The sequence below is a fragment of the Micrasema longulum genome, unplaced genomic scaffold (assembly GCF_059751315.1).
Source record: "Micrasema longulum isolate JH-2025_06_02 unplaced genomic scaffold, ASM5975131v1 h1tg000248l, whole genome shotgun sequence".
NCBI classification, from domain to species: domain Eukaryota; kingdom Metazoa; phylum Arthropoda; class Insecta; order Trichoptera; family Brachycentridae; genus Micrasema; species Micrasema longulum.
This window is the reverse complement of record NW_028277453.1, coordinates 785,699-810,037: the sequence shown is the minus strand read 5'-3', so window position 1 is coordinate 810,037 and position 24,339 is coordinate 785,699. Positions and strand designations below refer to the sequence as shown.

Below are 24,339 nucleotides of genomic sequence, written 5' to 3'. Positions count from 1 at the left end.
TTATTGAGATGGGCTGCTATTGTATTGATGAGGAAGTTCAGTGTTATGAGAAATTGGATGCAAAAAATGTTTTCTTGCATGTGGTAAAAATTAGAGCATATTATAATTGTACGGTAAAGTTTCTCAAAAATATTATTGTAATTGAACTTTATCACAAGTTTCCCAGGATCAACCAATGATAGTGTTGTGATAGATTTCCAGTGTCCGGAAGCCAAACAATCAGCATAACTCACCGACGAGAACTTAATGTAATGTTACAGATGGAGTAATTTGAAAACCTTAAAAAACCACAGTGCTGATAATACGATACATAAATATATATTTTTTTTAAATTTGGCTTAGTTTGATAGTCTGTTAGCAAATAAAAATAATGAAAAAAATCATTGGACTTCCTCATTCGGAGCCCTGTGCACCATTAGGTGCGGCTAAGGGAACGATGATGAAAAACATGCAAGCCACAAATTATGACAAAATTTGACACGGGAAGATTTTTTTGTATTTGCATGTTTAATTTTTCACAAAATTATTATTACTACATTAGCCGTTGGCATTTCTGTGAAATATTGTCAACACACAATAGCATTTAATTTGTGAATAAAATGAAAATCGTTGCCACAAAAACTGTAGAAAAATTTCTATGTGAATTGTCCATGGGTATTCGTGTTACTTTCCACCCAGAGCTGAATGCTATTAAACGAAGGGATATAAGTTGAAAATAGATTTTGTAAAGCATTTTGATGATATTTAAAAATAATTCAATAGGATAAACATTTTTGGTATAGAAAAATGTGCGAGTGTGTTCAGAAAATAATAAGAATTTTTAAATTTTGCGGCTTTGGAGAGTTCGATTATCAATTTTTTTTTAAATGTTGGTATACATGCCCCTGAAGTGTGCTAAAATTTTTTGCTGTATTAATTGTTAACTTTGTCTATGGCAGCCGCTAAGGTTAGAGTGAGACGATTCAGCCTTAGTTTCGACTTCATATCCGTAAACCCATGTTTCGTCACCTGTTATAACACGTTTCAGTAATTTTGCATCGTCGTTGACTTCATTTATTGACACCTGAGCAACTTCCATTCGTCGCTGTTTTTGTTCAAAATTCTAAAATTTTGGAATAAATTTTGCTGCCATGCGTTTCATACCCAAAACATTCTAAAAAATTTCATGGCATGAGCCAATCGATATGTCAACATCATCAGCGACTTCTCTAATTGTGATTCGGCGATTGTTCATAACCATTTCATTATTTTTTCCACATTTTCATCGGTTGCTGATGTGCTGGAGCGTCCGGGCCGTTGGTCATCTTCAACGTCTTCACGGCCAACTTTGAAACGCTTATACCACTCGTAAACTCTTGTTTTACTCAAGGCAGACTTATCATAGGCCTTTGTTAACGTTTCACACACTTTATTTCATTTTTTACACAAAATTTTTGTACAAATTCTTGGATCCATTTTTTTAACAAACGAAAATCGCCGAGTTCATAAAAATATGTCTAACCTTAGCGGCTGCCACAGACAAAGTAAACAATCAATACAGCTGAAAATTTTAGCATACTTCAGGGGCATGTATACCAACATAATTTTAATTGAAAATCGGACTCTCCAAACCCGCAAAATTTCAAAATTCCTGTTATTTTCTGAACACACCTATCAAATTAATTGTAGTCTTGGTCTGAGACGAACTGGGCCGCAATATCATAATTTAAAAAAAAATATTACTTTGTCGACCAGTTAACAAAAAAGACACGTTTCCAACGTAGTACCAACCATTTAGCGGATCAATTAAAGACGTGTAATGCGGGGCGCTATACGTATTATTTTTTTACATAAAAATAATATTACGCTATGTTCTGCATCATAACTTTCTTAGCTTTACACATTTGGAATAAATTGACCCACGGGTATGTGGCTACTAATAAAATAAAATTGACAGTTTCAATTACTTCTTTTGATTAAGTACATCAAATATAATTTGTAATTAACAAGGTAAAATTGTTTTAATCACATTTTCAATAGTCTGGCATTGTTTTACTTTATTTTTACATAAAGCGATGTTCTTGTAATTTTACGCTGGGTGGTTGAAACAATGTACATACATAATCCAATTACAAAAACAATTATTACAGCACATTATAAAGGCAATAAATTTAGCACTTATTTATCCAATAAGAGATTACACATTACTCATCAATATGAATCTCTATTTCAAAATGATAATCTTATAAATCGAAACGCATACAATTTAGCGTACTTTTAATTTAAAGTAATTATTGCATGTATATGTTATGCCAAAAGTTTTGCACTAATATATTTGCGCTTGTTTGCAAATATCAAAATATTTTTTTCAATACCTTACTTTAAAACCACTAATACTTCAAATTTGGATCACAATAGGTGCGTAGATTTTCACGGTCACTTAACAGTGATAACTCAATGTTTATAGTTTTTTTTGGGTGATCCCGTGTAGGTTAAACTATTTGTTGTGAAAAAAAAAATATGTGTTTATTTACTAGCAGTTTGTGCCATGTCGCATTCAGTGTCATTTTGTTATTTGTTGTATGAAGTGCCAGGAATCATGTTGAGTTAAATTTAAGTCCGTTGTCTCTGTTCATGTTATTTGGAATTCTATGTATTTCAATTGCCTCTTTGATTATTCGTGCACCTTTAAACGATTGGGGTTTTTGCCCGGGTGCTTTCATTGTATTCACTGGATGTACTTACTGCCAATCGTGACACAGTACAAACTCTTAGAACATGAACACATAATTTTTCCACACAACACATAGTTTACCCCGAAGATGGCTCCTGCAACGGTAGCCGATACGTCGGATTGAATCCAACCTACAGGGATCACCCAAAAAAGACGATCCATATTGGATCACAATTTTTACACAATATTTTTGCAACAAACACCATTACAAATACACACAATACGAGTTAATGATGTTATCACAATAAAAAACACATTTTTATTTAATAACTAGTTTTTCTAATATTTTTTACAATAAAAAGCGATAAATGTAACAAAAAAAATCTTCATTATTATTGAATCATAAAATAATATATGTATTTACAAACTTTGTCTTTCAGCTTGAATTTAAAAAAAAAAAATACAGTAAAACCTCGTTTTTACGTTTTCCTGCTTTTTACGCCAAAATATTTAGGTCCCATTTTTTCCATACATTCTCATTCAATTTTCCCCTCAATTAACGTTTTGTACGTTTGTCATAACCCCGGTTTTAAGTCTAATTTTTTTCATAACTTATTCGGTCTGTCAAAAGACAAGTTGTGCGCCGCCGCGTGAATGGAGAATAAAATCAAGGTAAATAAAAAAATGAGTAAATTATTGTCTCAAACTAAATTCAAAGTAGGTGGTGCGGTGCAGTGTAATTGTCAATTTTGTGTCTAATTTTGACGTTTTACTAAATTGTGACATGCAGTTGGCGCATGTTTAAGAAGAATAGTCTTTACATTAATAAATTACGATGCAGAAAGTTGAAAAAAATGGCAATATAAATATTATTTGATGTTATACACACATAATATGAAAAGGATATAGTTTAAACAGTTATCATAAAAGTGTGAAACAGTCCGCCATGTAAATGACAGCTGAATATTTGTGGTGTCATACAAAAAAAATGATACCATATAAATAAAATTTCCCAATATTTAGGGAAAAAATCGTTATATGCATTTTATGCAAATTCAAATGTTTATTTTCGTGTTTTCGTGTACCTAGATAAAATTATTTGTGCATGTATTTTTAAAAATTCAATTAAAAATAACACATTGCAGTTTTGTTTGAAAAAATACAAAATATTTTTAAACCAATCCCAGCGGGAACTATCTTTAGACAGTCTGAAAAATCGTGCCCCGTACGCGGCAACTGTCTTTAGACATTTTCGACTTTACAGGCTGATAAATACACGATAGATGGCCAAAAAGTTTGTATCGAAATATTCCCTGAACATTTGCTGATGAGTGACATCTCTGAATAACTCCTAGGATTATATTTGTTTATATTATAAAAGATTTTAAACAGAGCGGGCGAAAAAATGACCCAGCAGTTTTAAAATTTCCGCTCGGCAATGACCTCGCGCCGTATCTCGAGTGTCGTATTTCATTATCTTTATAGAACTGTGCGTTGATCATGTTATTGAATACCTTGTGTTACTGTTGTACTGAAAACATATAAGAATTATATTTGTAATAATAACTACTTTAAATAAAAACTACTATATTAATTACATTAAAAACCTCATTTTGTATAGTTTGTGTTTTGTTTTTCTAAAAATATACATTATTAAAAATTAAAAATAATCATAAAATCTTAATATGTCAAACCGGCGAAAATGATAAGTAGATTTGTGAAGGACAGATTTTGAAGTAAGCTAGAATAGTTTTTCATTTTATAAACGATATTCGAAATATTGTTGTTTCTATATATGCCACGGAAAACTCCGATATTAACCGACGATAAATTCACTTTTATTATTTTATATGTAGAATCCTAAAATCATAAGTATAATTATTTTTATTTTAACAATAAAAACAACATAATTATGAGTTTCGCTCCTCGCGCATCTTGAAATTTGAACCGATGTGATGTTAAAAAAATAAATAAATCAATATTAGGACATTAAATGAATTTTGAACTAACAATATTTTTGTTTGTTGAGTTATATTATAAGCAAATGCGTTCAATATGTATCATCTTAGAATGTAAACACTAATTATCACTGTGCTTAAGTGTCTCCGCGCTGTGTCCCATCAACACATTTATAAACATGAGTGAGTACCTATAGTATAATGCTAGTGCTCTGTTCACAAATCGGTTGGAACGCTTTTATTTGAATGATTATAGATGTAATTTCTTTGTGTACACATAAAAACTTATTTGATTATTGAAGTTCAAGTATTTGGGAAGATAACTTAACGATAAATTATACGGATAAATGCCTTTGTCTCTTATAACCAGACGATTTAAAAATCTCATCCGTGATATTTAGCGCTTGAAAATATACCGCCGCGTACGGGTGTCGACAAACGTAATCTATGCTTAGCAGTGAAAGAGTTAATTATATCATTGGTAAATATGAATAATTCCCAATCATGACAGTTCTTACAATTTTTCTGCAGTAAATTTAGTATATAGTCTTGTACAATAATTATATTTTAATGAAATTTAATTTTTTCCATACATTTTTTATTTCCCCACTTGAAAGTTTTCCTCAGTTTTACACTTTTTTGTTGCTCCCTTGAAAAACGTAAAACAGGGGTTTTAGTGTAATATTAAATTAGCAATATGTCCATTCCTAGAACAACGACCAGAACTAAATAATGAGAAAATATTTTATACACACACAAAAAATAAAATACAGAAACTTTTTTAAATTATATTTTGTGAGTTTTGAACACCCAAATCGACATAAATTTGCTTTATTTTAACCTAGTAAGACTTGTAAATACATACTCGTCCATTAATTTTGGTTTCATTATCAAATTTCAAACATTGTGAAAGATTAGTAGAGAATGCATACAAGAATGTCGAGGGTATTTGTTATTTGAATTATTTTCTAGTTTAATTTTAAAATTTATGAAATATAACTTATCCATCAATAAAATGTTCATTCAGTTAAATTAATGATGAAAAATAGGATATTTGAAATAAGAATACATGTGATCAATTGTAGACAGATGTTGAATTATGTATTGTATTAGTAATATGATTTGATATTATAAATATATGCATATATTATCGTATTACTAAATATATTTTAGTGCAGATATGAAAGGATTTGGTATTTTAATTGAAAAACATTTGCAATGCCATGCTCACCACAGAAATGTTCCTTTAGTCAAAGCTGTTAGCCCCTATAAGTGCTAATCAACCGAATAAACAAGAGGAAGTGTACTAAGTATTTAAAATCAATAACTATATGAGAATATTAATTATTACTAAAGACTGGATTATATGTAACATAATTGTTTTTTTTTTTTTTAAATAAGGTTATTATTTTTCGTTAGGAAAAATTTAAACAATCTTTGTTTTTATTAAGGTTAACGATAATGTGTTTTTCTAAAGTTTATGATGTGAGATTGTGCCTTCTATCAGTCTAAATATTATTATAAATTGAGAATGAATGTTTCACGTCCACCGATGTTACCGGGCAGTGCTTGAACTTATGTGCTACACATATTGTCATACATTAGCACATATTGTCCCAGGCAAAATTTCACCTGTGCCATTAATAAAACTATTGATTTTACATAGTGGTTCGAAGCCAGGGTTGTTTTGTAAAATGTTTTCAAACTTTTCTGTAAGTTTACAACAATAAACTGTGTATAGACAAAAGCTAGGCAGCTGTTAATTCTCATACAAGATCATACAAGCCGTGCGTTTCATTGTTTAGGTCGGCTGCAACTATTAAGATCTATAAAAATAGTGCAGATAAATTTTCAGTAAAATATGATAAAACCTGTAAAAATAGCTAAAATAAGCAAATATGCAATCGCATTTAATCCATTCTATAGTTATCACAATCTGTCAAAAAAAAAAAAAAAAATTGTGGGCATTAGTTTATGGTAACACCCTAAAAACAGCCGTGCTGAAAAAGAATGTCGTGACCTTGTGTTGTCATCATTGAAATTAGTTGTACTTCCAATGTTTACCATTGTCCAATATTTTTTAACAGACTCTACCATACAATGAGACCCAATCATTAATACAGGTTTTAAAAAATAAATTATAGCACTCTTTGAAACCACCTTATTTACAACAATCAACCCTTGCATTAAAAATACTTATGTGCACAAACTGAAGTTTATTTTTTTCAGATCGATGTTCTGTTTAGAAAACAATTTTAATATGTACTCGGTAATTACACGAGTAACAAAAGAAATATAATTACAAAAGTTCAACCTGACTACAAATTGCGAGGTTTGAAATTTCATCACACAATAACTTAAAACTTAATTTGACAAATATATATATATATCTACAGAACATACAAAAATAATACAGTACAATACACTTTTTTAGAAAACGTGATTAATTGGATGCTTGTGAATCCCCCTTCTAAATATTAACAATAATAAAATCTACATTATTTTTGCAATTAAGGCATTATCATAATCATTCGCATCTCCGATGATTAAAATTACCACTCCGCATCACCATTGGCTTTTTGGAAAACAAAGTCTCTTCCAGATAAATTCATTATACCATCTTTTAAATAGAACTTCCATTTATTCCTGCTTCTCGTAATCTAAAATTAGAAAGAAAAAAATGTTAAGCATTCACATTACGATTTCCGGTGATATTGACATGTTCGCAGTTATGCCGGCTATAGCCGTCACAATCGTGCCTCCCATTTAGGAAATGATGGCTAAACCCGTTAGTCCAAAATACATTGATAGGGAAAAGACGGCTATAGCCTACGTGAAACTGAAGAAATTATATGGTAGAAGATATTGTGTCCCTATAAAAACAGTCAGCAGCAAAGGTGTCCTAGTGTGTTAGTCAAATAAGGTTCACGTCAAACTATCAACTACGGTCCAGTCGGAAGTGAAATATTCCAAAATATAAGAAAGCTAAGATACGAGTAGATCCCTAGGGAAAAAAAGTTTCAAACATGATAAAAACAAATTTTTATTACTCAAAATATGCTGTGAATACAAAATGCCATTAAACCGCCAAAAAAAAAATTGTCGGCCTCGTGGTGTAATGGTCAGCGCGTTTACCTACCATGCAAGAGGTCTTGGGTTCGATTCCCGACTTTTTTGATATGAAATATTTATTTAAAAGGGTGTTTTTACACTATAGAATATTTCATCTGAAGTGTAAGACTGATCATCTTACCTTCATGTAACAAAAATGATCAAGATACGCTGCAATTGGTGTACCAATGCAGTGCCCTGTGCACCATTAGGTGTGGAAAGGGAATGATGAATGTTGATAAATTATCAGTTCCCACAAGCGTATTTTCAAAAATCACACCACATATAAATCTTCACAAAAACAGCTGGCTCTAGTACCTCATGTCAAAATATTGTTAGCATATACAGAGGGATTTTAGTGCATACTATACATCTTCTGAAAACTATACGTTCAAATCGTAAGCAGAATGGAGAAAGTTAAAACGTCCATACTCCTTAATGATTACTTTGTCATTGTTGAAATATCCTGTCAATTGATTATTGTAAATTTATAGGGAATTGAACCTAAGAACCCCAACGCAAGAGGCAAGTGTTTTAGTAACTACAATACGTAACTAATGTGCAATGAGGAAGTTCAGCCCTACAGGAAATTGCGTTTGATTGCTATTGTTGACCAGTGACTGGGTTTTGTTTTGACCGACTTCTGTCCAAAAAGAGGAACACTTTCATTCTGAAGAAGTAATATGGCTACCAACGGTTGTGGCAAATTCATAATTTAATTTGAGAAAAAAACTACATACACCGAGACTGGACCGCTGCTGTACACGTGAGAACCACGAGTCCATTGTGTGATGTCATGTAATTGGTCCATTTCACACCATGGCAAAAATCCACATGGCATGATAAAATAACATAGGGTGGATTGATATTTATTGTACGATAATAAATTTATAAAAATATTTATTTATTTAATGCCAGATAAATGCAATGACCAGTACACCATGAGGCCGACTAATCTCCACTTGATTTTTTTTGTAGGATTATTACCCGAGAGCTGCTGAATAAATTTTAAATATTTCCAAAAAAATACAATTCCCTCTAATTTTACCATGCTGGGGGGATTTGAACAATATGAAATGGGCCATTCTCCGTCCGAAATTACCTGGCTGGTTTGTTTGTCTAGTAATAATGAATTGACGGTAGTTACCTTGTCATACTGGCAGACAACAACATTATCAGTCTCAAACATGTCAGAGGGGTCTTCTTCCGAGACGTCGTCCTCCGAATTGAGGGGCTCCTCATCTGCCCCCCCTTCTCCGTCCCCATCTCCCTCACCGTCCCCCTCTCCATCCTCCCCGCTGCCGGCCGCACTGCCCTCCCCCTCCGCCTCGCCCTCCCCCTCTGCCTCGTCCTCCGATCCCGCCCCGTCGGATATCTCCTCATCCGACGAGTCGCAGGCCCCGTCCACTTGGGATTTGTTGATGTTGGAGGTCACGTTACCTGGAATTAAATTCGCGTTCAATTTAAAGGATAAAATCAAATTAAAAAGGATATCTTTGCGTCATATGTAGGGTGGCCAACTCAATCGACTGAAAATCCGGGAGGTAAAATAACTTAATTTTATTTATAAAAAATAAGAGAACATTAATTTATTCACAAAATAAAATCTTGAAAATTATTATTAATAAAAACAACATCACAACTTGGTGTGTTTTGTGAAAATTAACTTTTTTTATACAGCGCATTAGAATAAGAACTACTGAGGTAGAGAATAATAAATTTTGCAGGATTATTTCACAGAAACGTGTTAATTTGGGGGAAAGAAAAGTTGCGGTATGCGGAGATGGAAGATGAGGATAAAAACAGCAAATGGACTGTGGCCAAATGAACTACAGTATATATATATATATATATAAATCATATTTAGGAGGGCTAGGATGGGGAAATCTTCATCCAATGACGTCCATCCAGCCACAAACCACACAATCCTACATACCTCTCGCGCAACTTGCGACGCAAAAAGCACACTAAGCTGCAGCATTTGTGATTGGGATTGATGAAAAAATGCAACATTGTTTTAGTATTTCCCACAATCATTTTCACAATTTAAAAACAAATTGAAGTCTACCCTTGTTACGGACGTCAATACGGGAACACGGCCACCGCACTAGATTATGTACTAGAATTAGGGACCTCGGTATGTGTTAGAAAATGTGCTCCCTCCAATAAAGACTAGTATTTGTCACTTTCGGGGTGGCCTTTTCCATACCGAGGAATTTAGAGTAAGTATTTAATAATAATTCGTATTAGTATAAGCATATTTTTGAATGTTTATTGTTTTGCACTGAATTGATTGTAATGCCTATATACGTGGAGGGACTGAGACGGATAGAGCAGGTGGGCAGCCTCCTCTACCGCTCTCTCTCTCTCTCCGAGCGGTATGCGACGGCTAGGCCCGCTCGGCGGGGTGAATGGTGGGGCACGCAGCGCTAACGGTATATAATGTGTACTTTTAAAAATAAACACTCACTTCTTCTGACGTTCAGCTTTTACTCATCTCTATTCTCTACTCCCCGACCCAGCTTTCTACTCGTCTTCGCTTCACTTCGCTTGACACCTTCGCTTCACCCTGGACTTGGGTTTTGAACATCTCTCCCTACGAATTCCTGACCACGGCAAATTGGAAACCTTAACCCGAAGTAAAAGGACATCTCCAACCTTGACGAGTTAACTGGGTCGCCTAGCCTCCACTGCCTTACGACCAGTGGACAGAGACATGTGCTCTAGTGACTGCAGCGGAACCAAAACACGACTCTGGTAGCGTGTAAGCTACAACCCTCTTTGTTTCGCTCGCCACAACTTGAACTTTTTGTAACAAATAGTAATCAGCATACATACAAATAATAAAAAAATATATCTCTATAATATGTATGACACACACACACACGTGACTCAAATTCGAGTGGCCTTCAGGTACGTAGAATAGTGTAAGAAATTTTGTCATAATTGTTAGTTTTTAACAAGCTTCATTGCACATATTTTTTTTGTACCACATTTTTTGCCTCTTACAAGAAATTTATGCCGGTTGAAAAGGAGTAATCTTTAAATATTTATACTCACTAAAGTTGGACTGCTGTCCAGAAAGAGCGGCATTAACATGCTGCTGAAGTAATGTGGCTGCCAGGGTTTGCGGCAGATTCATGGTTGCCGTTATTATTGGGCCTGTTAACACCTGAAAACATTTGTATTATTTTATTAATTTTCACGCCCATAAGGCTTTTACATACATTTAAATTGTAGAAAACATAAGTACATAAACAAAATAAAATGAAAGAAATGCAGTTTAAAGAAATAAAAGAAAGTATAATATTTAGATATACAGCGTAGAAAAATCTAAAGAAATAGAGTATGATGTAAAATTCTGAATAAGATATTGGGGACTTGAAAACTGTTCTGTTCTAGCTGTTATATCGTGAAAATTAAAACATTATTTTTTTTAAATAACTGAAGAACATGTCATTGAAAGTATTTTTCATCGCTAGCGACTACTTTCTCTCACCTTTTTGGCAGCATACGAAAACTATCTCGAAAGAATGACTAATCTTTTGAGGTTATCCGCGAATAAGGTAATTTTTTGCCAGGCCATGAGTAATCGATCGGAACAAGTGGTAATTGGAAATAGCAATGTCCGGTGAATACGGCGGGTGGGGTTGGATAGGCACGGGTAACTTAATTTTGAACCGGTTGAAAAAGACGGTTCGAATGTTTCGAGCTGTTGAGCCGCAGCTCAAAGTTCTAATGGGGAGCTCACAGCTCTCAGTGGTACATTGTGAGTTTTGTAAGAATCGTACGTGTACGCGACGGTTCAGGTCAGCTGACTCAGCGCGTTAGCAGTGATTTGGTGAACCATACATTTGAGCAGAACAGTGCGACCTGTATCGTTCGGCCCACTGCCATAGCTATTTATGGCCTGAGCTTGCGACTCGCGACAGTTGCGAGAAATAATGTGAGCTGATCTGCGAGCCGGTTCAAAACTCCAGCAAGAGTACTTGAGCTGCGAGCTGACCTGCTGCACAAAAAATAATCTTAAGTTTTTTTTACATCTTTTTTTTTTTGCACCACAACAGGCCAGGAGGCCTAATTACAGTGGTGAATTACATCACAGAGCACCCAGGCTTGAGAAAAATCACTTTTAAATTTTTGTGTTCTCACCGGGAATCGAACCCGGAACCTTCCGTGCGTGAGTCAAGCGTCTTGACCACTACACCACGGAGGCCGCCCTGAAGTTACACATACCTAGGGTAGGACTTCCCGTTTAAGTGTTTCCAAGTATGTTTTGACTGGCCTTGCAACATGTGTTGCATGGAAAAATCAACAGCTAAATAAATTAGGATAAATAGATTCATATTTCTAGATTGAAGATGTTCTTACATGATGTAATTGATTGTTCTGAAGTGCTGAGGTAGGAATTTGTAATGTGAACACTCTCGGCTGAGATCCTGGTACTCCAGCTTGGGCGGGTAATGTTAGCTGAAATAAAAAATGTTGAAATTTTCATTTATGTATTATTAAAAAATATTCCTCCACTTTTGATGACTTTGTGTCCCAACCCCGTGCTTTTAGTCTCATGGAGTTGGAGAGTTTTTGAGTGTTTTTTGTTGATTTATATTTATAATCTGTGTCCAGACGCATGAAGAATACAGTTGAGTGTGAAATAGAACCAGAATCGTAGACAAGCGTTTTCAACTCAATGGCTAGATTCAAGTTAAATCCTGACAATGGAAATGGAGTGTAGGCGCATTTGCCTACCATTCTTGAGGTCCTGGGTTAGATTCCTGGCAGGGTCAATGTAAAATATTTGTTTTAATGGTGGATATTTCACTGTCCCTGAACTGGTACCTCCCATGTAGCAAAAATGTTCTAGATGCGCTGCGATTGGAGTGGCAATGCAGTGCTCTATACACCACTGGGTGCAGATAGGGAAATGATGATGATATATAATATACAATGTAATATAATAAACAAATAAAATAAAGTATCCCAAGCTGTTTGTAAAAGATCCTGCTTATATGCAGGTCGGGTTGAAAATATAAAGGAAACGATATTGGAAAAAAAAAATACATGCACAAAATATGCCCAGATAATCTGTAAAATGTATAATATTCATTATGCCATAAAATTATACTTTTCTGCGATATATTATCTTGTTCAAGGTAAATTAATTTTAAAATGACATGCAGCATAACAATATCATAAAAACTCTATAATGCTCACATATTTATTTATTTATACTTTTACATTGTTTGTATTCTTTTTTTATACAGAATAATGTTCACCCTCACCCCCGCCGGGATGTCCCGTGCCGAGGAAAACATTTTACGAAATGTGAAACATGCCTTAAATTAGTTGTTTAACAAAGTTAACATAATAATAATTTTTAAAAACATAATTAATCTAATTAACCTAATTATCATTAACATAATAAACAATATAAACTAAAATAATCATAAAAACCTTAAAAAAATTATATAGACCAAATTTCATAAACAGTACACACATTTTACCTATTTGGCTTGATCCACTCATCGATCCGTGCGCAACCCACCTCCACTATCCATTTCTTAAAAGCAATTTTATATTGTGAGTACTTACTAATTATTGTCCTTATGGATAATTGAAGTAGATTGTACACTTTAACCAAGTAGTAGGCCGATCCTCTTGTGAAATATGGAATGTGTTATTTGCATTTAATTTATGTATGTATTGGAAATGCAAAATATCAATTAAGTTGATCTTGATTGGCCTAACCAATAAAATATATAACATAATTGCATTTATAAATGTTACATTATAAATACAAGTCATGGAGAACCAAAGGAAAATTATAATATGACCTTTTTAAATACTCTTATCTCTATACATTTCACTGTTATGCATAAATTCATAAAACAATAATATTACAATATTTACAACTCAATAACAATAATGTTTTCACAGATAGATATCTGCCTTATGGTCTACAAGTTATCGCATTTGCTTGCCATGAATAAGGTCTCGGGTTTGATCCCCAAAAAAAATGACATGAGGTATTTATTTTAAAATGTGTTTTTTAAACGAACGGCAATCCATCGACAATATCCAGTAAAACCCCTTTTTTACGCCCCCCGATTTAGTTGGCTGTTTTATTTTAATTTTTATATTCGACTTTAAATATAAATTGTGAAAAATCTTTTTAGTGTTTTTACTATAATACCTACATACGTCAACAATGTTTTGAGTTTGTCCAAATTTTTGTAGACAAGGACCTACATATGTATTACTATAGCAGTGATATATTATATTTACTGTAGTAGTAAATTATTGTATAAATAAATCTGTTGTATTATGGCACTTCCTAAATGTGTTATAATAATTCATGAAAGGGAAATATGTTTTTGAAAAAAAAAACTAATTGATAACATTCTTTAAAAAAAAAATATACAAGTTATCAAGAAATGTAAGTAACATTTCTTGATGAAATTGCTTGTTAGTTTTATAAATAAAAACACGCGTTTTTTAATAATACATACTATTTTTCATACATTTTTCATTTCCTCACATTTACCTCAGTTTTACACTTTTTTTCGTTGCTCCCTTGAAAAGTGTAAAAAGGGGGTTTTACTGTATGTTCATAATAAACAATGTAAAATGTAGTCTCCATCCAAATACAGAGTATCGTGAAGATAAGGTAGTCAGTCCTTACACTTCAAGGCCCAGGGACAAAAAAATATTGCAGTTTAAAACCTCGTTTTAAGTTAATATTTTAAAATCAAACCCGGGACCTCAAACATGTTAGGCGAACCACTACTATATTATTTTCCAGGATTTTTATATGAGCAGCCAACGAGTCGAAACATTTGTCCACTATTCTGGTACTATTTCACACATAAAACTGTGTTCTTCATCTGCCCGAACACAGAATAAACAATAATGAATTTGAATAATCATTACCTGTACGGCAACTTTGTTATTAGGATCCAAGCCGATCAAATTTGTGTTTTGTGTCGGATTATTGGATGCTCCCTGTTGCGCAAAATTGGATGAACTATTGTTTGTATTGGAATGAGACATTTGATTGGGTCCGGAATTAGCGTTGTGATGATCTGGAAGATGTACGGGGACCTTTTTTAAATTTCCTGTAAAATATAATATTTATAAAATAAATAAAATCACTAATAGTCTAATCATATAATGATTTAAAAATACATCTAGAGTATTTCCAGTATATTTAAATGAGTTAACCAACTGGCCTAAAAAGAAGTAGAAAAATTGATACATATTTTTTTTAATGCTGACACTAAAAAAATTATGAACATAATACTATTTTTCAATAAATCTTAGTCATACTAATAATAAAACATTATTAGGTAAATAATAATATAAAAGCATTTTCAGGTGTTACCTTGCAGGTGAAATAAATCAGCCAGATGAATCTTACTCCCATAAATAAAGGTTTTGGTTATTTTACCTCGCAAAAGTCTACTGATGGAAGAATTTATAAAATATGGATGTTCAAACATAGGCAGAATGGTAGGGCAGTATTAAACTTTGGGTGATTATTAAAACAGTTATTTTCTTTCTTTTTTTAAACAGTGTGTAAAACGATAATATTTCCGAATAACAAGTTAAGAGATTATAATGACAAAATAACTACACTTATTGCATATAAATTTGTAGACCATTTTAATTATAAAAATATTTTTCCAACCATTTACTTATTTATTTATTTTTTTGCACCAACAGGCCAGGAGGCCCAATTACAGTGGTGAATTACATCACAGAACACCCAGGCTTGAGAAAAATTTAATAAAAAATTTTGTGTTCTCACAGGGAATCAAACCCGGAACCTTCCGTGCGTGAGTCAAACGTCTTGACCACTACACCACGGAGGCTGCCAGACAGTTAACGTTACATGTTTAGTAATTAGGTAGGATGCATAACACCTATTCTCCTCAGAACAGCAAAATAATGCGTTTTGATTTTAGGTGTCTCAGAAGAATCTTTGGTGTGCGGTGGTTTGAATTTGTAAGGAATGAAGTAATAAGAGAAAGGACGCAGCAAACTCCAGTTACAACTGTCATCAAGCGGAGGCGATACGATTGGCTTGGCCATGTACTGTGGATGCCTCCTGAGAGCTGTAACCATGCTTGCCTACTTTACAAGGCACCAGGTTCTCGACGTCCGGGACGTCCAATGCTGACTATTCATTGGCAGTTCATGTCAGAACTACGGGACGTGAACTTGACTTGGATCTTCGTGGACACCATATGCTTCAACTAGGGAGCGGACATGGAATGATGATGAATTAAGTAGGTACACTGGCAAGATGTCCCCTTTTTAAGTAGGACATTTGGGAAAGTTTTTTAAATGACCCAAGCATCATCATTCAAAAAATATTATAAAAATAAGAAATATATAATATAAGAAAAAACACTTATGTGATTTGAACACAAAGTGGTTAAAAGACTCAATAATTATTTAACCATATAAAAACTAAGAAAAATACAGGTGTAAAAATCTAACCAGATTTGTTTCCATTTGCTTTGAGGTTGGCAACAATGGGAGGCGGCTGGTGCTCTGTGGGTTCAGGGTTGTGCTCCACAGCTTTACTGGCTAAGAGTTTGTTCTCCCACAGAACTCTCAGCTCTTGTAATACTGTCTCATCCACTCCATCATCGAGGAATGTTTCCCTTACGCCCGCAATCACATCCTCCATCACAGTGTTGTACAACCGTAGCTGGAAAGGAAAAAAGAAAGATTACTAGACACTATTGGTTGGAAATGCCGGCATTCGCGAACAATTTCCGGGTCTGGGTGTGTACCCAATTAAGTCCAAAATTGTCATTTGGGATACAGCAAAAACAAAGTTCAAAGATTCCGCATTCATCGAATTATAATTATGTTTGTTCATGTGAAACAAACAAAGATTTATGTTATTGACTTTTAAGTTTATGTCCAACATGCAATGAATATATTTTGTTGCATTTTTGATGGGTAAAAAAAAAAGAGATGGACTTATCTGGATTGGCACAGAATCTAACCAACTTAATACACACATTGTCGGTTTATTATTTTTATTTAGTCTAATACAAAAAATATCAACAATAAATTATATTTTTTAAATATATTCATTAAAAAAAAAACCTAAATAAAATAATTTGTTATACTTAAATTCTAACATTTTTTTATACTAAGCTGCAAAACAACATTTTAGATATTTTTTACTATAATAAATGTAAAATAAAGAGGATAATATGCGGTGCCTGACAATTTTGATGAATAGGTATTTGAACATTGTTTTTCTGTCACTCTTTTGCAAATGCTTACCGATACTGCGTGAAAAATGCACATTGGACTGATTATGCCCGACTAAAATCGACAAAATTGACGTTTTGTTGTCCCGTTTTCCATACACATTAAACTGAACCGATTTTGTATTATTTTTAAGAAAAAGTATCAGAATAAATTTTTCTGTGTCGATCGATACCTTTTCCATTTTTCAAAATTATTAAAGATATTTGTTTACCGTACGTTCGAAGATGGCAGATAAAACTGGGCGCTTTTATTGGTTTTCGGATGGCCCTAGCTCTTATAAGTAACAATTTATCAAAAAAGCAGAAAAATAGAGACATGTCAATGGTAAATATCTATAGTGTGTAAAAAAATCACTGCTGTAGTGCCATAATCCAGGGAGAAAATACACAATTAGGTTTGTACGATGAAAAGTCAGACCGCGTTTCCTCTTAAGCAGATTAACCTCTGGACTTAACCTACAACTATCTTAAAGTAGTTATCACACGCCATTTTTCTCGGACTTTGCAACAATGGTGATTGGACTCATAAAGGTAATAAACCAAAATCAGTGATCGAACATCCCATTTTCAAGATAAACAATAAAGATTTTTTCCGAGTACCTTAGCCTTGTACATGACACGTCCAAATACATCTATAAAAAAAAGACCTCTCACATAGAAAGCTCAACTGGTTTTATAGAATGGATTATTAAAATCTAACGAAATCTGGCTTCTTGTCTTATAAATTGTAGCAAATAAATATGGGGTCGCGACTGGGGAAAAAACAATTGGAATGTGACAATTGCTACAGCCAGATCATTTTCGTATTTTTTATTTTTATTTTTTTTTATTCAGGAAACATACAGTACGGTTACATAGTTTTATATTTTACACAGTTAGACTTGATTCTAATGGACCAGTGAAGTTTCCATATTATTTTATAATTATTAATCAATTATTGTATGTTCAAGAAAAGAGTTTTAAAAAAACCTTTAAAGTAGACATGTATGTTCATTTTTCTGTGATTGTATGTAAAAATATATGTTACATTAACCTTAACATTATTTAATGTGAATCCAGTGTCCCGCAAGTAAGGTTTTTATTCTTCCTTTTGTTCTTGTGTAAAATAAGTTATTTAGTAATGAGACCGTTTTTGCCGTGTAACCTTTATTTTATATTGTAATACTGGACTAAATTGGCAGCTTTGTTCAGAAGCACAATATTTTCATTGTGTAATTGGTATTATTTATCATTTTTATATGTTAAATAACGCTGTCATTTTTTTTTTTTAAGTAAGACGTTTTTATTACAAGTCATAAGCCCTGTAAATGCCTAGACTTCCATATTTCCTTCGCTAAAAAATTTTCTGTTGTAATTTGTTAAGATGTTTTTGTTTGTTTCTTCTGCGATTCTATGTAAAAATATATTTTACATTAATTGAAAGCATACGTGTACCCAATGTTCCACAAATAAGGTATTTGTTCTTCTTTTGCTCTCCTGTAAAATTCACCATTATTTGTTGATGGGCCCATTTTTTCCGTGTACCCTTCAATTGTTAAGGACTACATCTGCATTATATTTATTCATTTATTATTCATAAACGCCCAGGCTCTTATAAAAAAACGTTTAAACGTAGATAAAAATGACGTTAAATAATTGTAAACAAAAGAAGCAAGGGAAAAAAGAAGGATTGAAAAGAAAGAAAACAAATATAAAAGTTAGAGAATCGATATTTAGCCTATTAGCGGATAGGTTTGCTGATTTTATAGCAGCAGGTGTGGAGAAAGACGAACGGGTCTGCATAATTTTTCTCACTGGAAGAAGTGTTGGAGTCCGGTGGTCCTTATAGTTACACGAAAATTCATCAGGGACAGTAATTTTGTGCAATCTACATTAGAGTGCAGACTATTATATGGTGAAGAGCAATGTAACCTCAACTAGGACATCAAAATTTGGTAGCAAATTTCATGTACAGGTTTACCGTAAAGAGTATCGTAAAAGCTTCAGCTGAATTATTTCCAAAGGGCTCCAGACTGATGCGTATTATATTGTAAAAAAAATAATTGAATGATATATATGTAGATACATACAGTCACAAATTTACGAATACCTAGAGTAGGCTGGTCCAAGCCAAAGCCCACAGAATTTTTTAAATTTTAGAATACCTAAGACTGTTTTAAAAATAAATTACCGTATTTTGCAGATGATAAGAAGGATTAGACCTTGACACGCACTCTATCTATCAATTTTTAGAAACAAAAATGATTTGAACAATAAGATGCATCGGACCATACGATGCACCCCAATTTTTGGTTAAATTTTCAAAGAAGAAAAGTGTGTCTTTGTTAAAAAAACACCGTTCATAAAATCGGTAATGAATCATGCATGTAATATCAGGAAATATTCATCAAGGAAAGCTTACTGCAATATTGCAATTATTTTCTTCAATTAACAGGATGATGGAGGTGTATAGAAGTAAAATGGATAGTGTCATTCTGTGAAATAAATATTGATTTCTCTGCTCCATTGACAATACATTTTGTATAATGGTAGTTTTTAAATTTTCTTTTCTTTTTGATGATATGTGTTGTACATTGCTTACCTATTATAATGATATTTTTGTAGACATGCCAATGTTTTTACTAATTCAATTATCTATGTAAAATTGCTCTCCATAACAAAATTGATCTAAAGGGTGACATCCCCTAGACATAGGATAATTAGATTTTTTAAAACGTTTTATATTTTGTACACACAGTAAATAAATAAAATAATTTAATTACATTTTTTTAAATATATTACGGTACGGTATCTTGTGATGATTTAATACATGAAACCTGCATGATTAAAATATGCAGCAATCGGAATAAAGGGAAATGATCAATATGTTTGTTGTTTTGTCAATACCCTTTAAAAGTTGTGAGGCCCATCACTAAAACTCTTGGATACAACCTAGCCCTTACTGATTGGGACCAGCCTAACCTAAAGCCAATGTTGGCACAATTTTTAAAGGGTATTTTATTTTATTCCGTAATATTTTAAACTAAGATGTAACCAAGTCATTGAAAGGGTTTAAAGTACTGGACCAGTCCTGAAGATGCCTGCTTTGATGAAAGCGCTTGTTCAATAAACAAAATAATTAAACTAATGTTAGTAAATATTAATTAAACTTATAAATTTAATTAAACTTATAAATTTAATTAAACTTATAAATTAAACTAAACTTAAACTAACAATATTTTGAGTTTGTCCAAATTTTTGTAGACAAGGACTGGATTCAACTCCCTGGGGAGCTGTTTATATTAACATACTACAACAGAGATGAAGAACATTTAAGAGAAGGTAATATAGAAGTCTAGGCATCTACATTAAACCAGCCATTGACAGGTCATAAGCCCTGCTAATTTAGTTTATTTTATATTTAAAACAAAAATAAACGTCGGACAATTATTCCGCCTTGTTAGGACATTTTCAAATGTAAATAAATATCAGTAAAATTCCTTGGGTAATATAGAATCATCACTCCAGTGCCATAATTCAGGATAAAGTACATGAAAACGTTAATATAAAGAAAAGTCGGACCACGCACCTTCTTAATGATTAAAATTCAATAAATTTTAATATCAAACATTGATTTAAGACTGCTAATTTAGTTTATTTTATATTTAAAACAAAAATAAACATCGGACAATTATTCCGTCTTGTTAGGACATTTTCAAATGTAAATAAATATCAGTAAAATTCCCTGGGTAATATAGAAGTCTAGGCATCTACAGGGCTTATGACCTGTCAATGGCTGGTTTAATGTAGATGCCTAGACTTCTATATTACCCAGGGAATTTTACTGATATTTATTTACATTTGAAAATGTCCTAACAAGACGGAATAATTGTCCGATGTTTATTTTTGTTTTAAATATAAAATAAACTAAATTAGCAGTCTTAAATCAATGTTTGATATTAAAATTTATTGAATTTTAATCATTAAGAAGGTGCGTGGTCCGACTTTTCTTTATATTAACGTTTTCATGTACTTTATCCTGAATTATGGCACTGGAGTGATGATTTTTTACACACTACAGACATCTACCACTGGAGTGTCTCATTTGTTTGTTTTATTATTTGTTTTTTTCATGTGTCTTTTAAAGGAGGTAAGACAATCCAAAACCCCATAAAAGGGCCTAATTTTACCTACCATCTTCGGACGTACGGTACACAAATACGATTACTATTTTTTTAAATACAACGTTCCAACACAGAAAATTTGATGTTCTTTCTTTAAAAAAAATATCAAAATCAGTTCAATTTTGTAGTAGGGAATACAGGAATACGAGACCTTGATTTTGGTGATTTTAGTAAGGCGTAATTAGTCCGACACACAGTACTTGAGGAGGAATCTGCGAAAGAGTGACAAAAAAACTATATTCAAATACCTATTTATCTAATCGCTCTTCGCCGTTTATCCTCTTTCATATGGAGTTTTATCAAATCTACCAAAAACATAGATTATTAACACAAAGCAATTGATTAAATGTTTAGTATTCTGATTATTTATTGTCCACACAGATTTACACTAAAAATAAACATTTTCAACAAACCAATTATAATGAATTGTTTCAAATGAAACACTTTCTAACTTTTCTTATGTGTTATAATATATTAAACTCTTATGTGGTAAATGTTACAAAGTGTTTCATTTCAAATAATTCAAAATGTTTTTCCACAAAGTAAATGCTGAAACAATAAATAATATAATTAATTGTTTTTTAATGAGGATTTTTGCATGTTCAATTTCAAATTTATCAGTATTCATTTAACAAGAATAATATGAAAACATTTAAAGATTCAGTTTATGTAGATTAATGTATAAATATACTATAATTTACTGATAAATTCAGTATATAATACATCAACTTAGAGGGTTAAAAGTAAAAACGTCTCTCTCCATGATGACTGTTTTTGGGAAGACCAACAAAACCAGTAGCAAAAAGACTATTTCTTTAAGTTTAGTGTGCACATTGAATTTTAAATGAATAGTCTTTTTACTACCTGTTATACCACGCACAAGTTGCACATTGAACTTAAAAGAAAAAGTATTTGTGCTGGTTTTGCCAAAAACGTTTCAAAAACGGAGAGGCGTTTTTGCTTTTAACCCCCTTAACTCTTTTTTAATTGTTTTTATTGGATTAAATTAGTTTTTAACAGTGTAGATCAAATGTATCCATTATATTGGAAAACTAATCATTTGCAGTGATTTATTTTATACGTTTATTTTCGCGAGTTCGCGAAAAATCTAACTTGACTGTTAAAAATCAAAATAACAGAGATAATACTCGAATTCCGTGCACGGATTTTTCATGAATTATAATAAAATTTCTTTAAAAAATTATGCCATTATGTATATTGAGTGGACGGAAAATATATAATACTTTTTTGAATTGAACAAAGTGAAGCGGTTCAAAGTAAATGAAAGCGGTCATAAATAATTAACTTATGTGCGATATCATATTTTGTAATGGTACCCAAGGCTGTCAAATGCAGGTGATGTGTCAGATATTTGGTTAACATATGGCACTAACATCATTCAATACAATACTTAATAAACTTACCACAGTTGTTTGACTGAGTGCCATTTTAAATAATAACAACAATATTATACTAAAACTAAAATTACTATTCCATTCGTTTCACGAGTCGGGCTCAAAGAAGCCAACGAGAGAAGTCACACAAGCGCTTTTATAGTTTCTCAACTGCTCCCATTCCACAACTTGATATAAACTGTCGTCATTTCCGTGTAAAAATCATAGACAAAAAAACAATAGCATTGGAATGGCGCCATGCAGATAAGTATTTAAATTATTCATACAATTTATAAACAAGAATCGTTAAGTTCATCAATCCATTATTAAAATAATCAATTAAAACATTTTATTGAACTAAATATCAGATATGTAATGCAAGAAATTTCTTAAAATACTGGAACTTAATTGTCGTCAGACCGGTACAATAAAAAAGTGGCATCACATTATAAATTCTAGTGGCGTAGGTTGGTGCTCCTGAATCAACACCTGATTTGTGTTTCAATATATATATATAAATAATTAAATAGACGTACCTACCTGCTTATTATCGTTTCGCGTAAATGTTTGATTTATTATTAGTATTTTATGTACAGTTTGATCCGTTTCAAGCTCAAAGTAATAACGCTCATACGGATAAAAATCGTTTCAGGATTATCAATCACGAAGTAGAAACAATCAGCCGTAGGTACACTGGTATTCCAAACGCTCTCATGGCCGTATTATCTCGTGTATTTACATGCAAAATACACGAGAAAAACTGCTTTCTCGTGATACAAGAGTGGTTTAGAATAGCACCCCCCTGGTCGAAAAACGCAAGCACAGCGACGAAACCGAATGTTACATATATGTAATTAAGCCAAAAATATGATGATGGTTGATGTTTTTGAAGATGGTTTTGTTCTACGTAATAGAGCGAAATGGTGTATTTGCAGCTGTATCAAATTATTATGCTCTGAGATTTCTCAAAATTTTCGAGATAAGTAAATAAATAAAATGAAACAATTAAAAATACATTCGACTACAGCTAATTTTTTTTTATATGTATTTGAATTAGATAAATAGTGGATATATTCTGTGCTTTAAAAAAAGTAAGTGGGTATTTTTTTTTGCACAATCTGCCCGTTGATTGGTAATTTTTTTTTCATTATATTCACAGTGTTGAATAAAATCTGAAATTCGAAAATTTAGTAGTTATTGGTGTTTTTCTTTTTAATTATTGAAACCATAAGAATTCAAACCAATGATAAAAAAATTAAATCTGCAAAACAAACCGGCAGCAAACCAGTTAACAGATTACTATTTTTTTTTTTAAATACAAAGTTCAAAAATAGAAACAATTTTTTAAAATATTTATTTGTTCATAAAAAAATACACAATTGAAAAAAAATAAACAACATCTTCCTAACTCTACGAGGACAAAAGCCCTGCATTGAGTTGGGATACAACATAAAATAGAATGTGAAAGCATGAACATTATAAAAGAATACTAAAAATAAAAAATATAACATAAACGTCAATTTCAATATACATCTGGAAAACACATTTAGTCTCGCAGCAGTCTCTTGTGATGGTCTATTCCCTTAGATAAATTCAAACTTGAATACTTCTCCCTTCTTCTGAAAATGCTATTATATAAGTTAATAATTTATTATTTAAAAAAAACGAGCGATAAATAGTTTCACAAATTTGGAATAACCAGTGACTGGTCTCTTTGCTTTCACATCACTTTGTAGACAGATATTTTTATTATAAAATAATATGTAT

The 24,339-nt window shown here is 32.3% G+C and overlaps 1 protein-coding gene across 1 annotated transcript; it reads right to left on the bottom strand.

The window, feature by feature from the left end:
- Positions 1-6,047: 6,047 nt before the first annotated feature.
- TfIIA-L (transcription factor IIA L) lies at positions 6,048-22,776 on the bottom strand. The gene is made up of 7 exons (XM_088223684.1): positions 22,603-22,776; positions 16,225-16,438; positions 14,653-14,837; positions 12,094-12,192; positions 10,783-10,894; positions 8,870-9,162; positions 6,048-7,271 (listed from the first exon to the last, which is right to left on the bottom strand). The coding sequence occupies exons 1-7, from the start codon at positions 22,624-22,626 to the stop codon at positions 7,164-7,166; spliced, it is 1,035 nt and encodes a 344-aa protein (XP_088079810.1). The 5' UTR covers positions 22,627-22,776; the 3' UTR covers positions 6,048-7,163.
- Between the last annotated feature and the right edge of the window lie 1,563 nt (positions 22,777-24,339).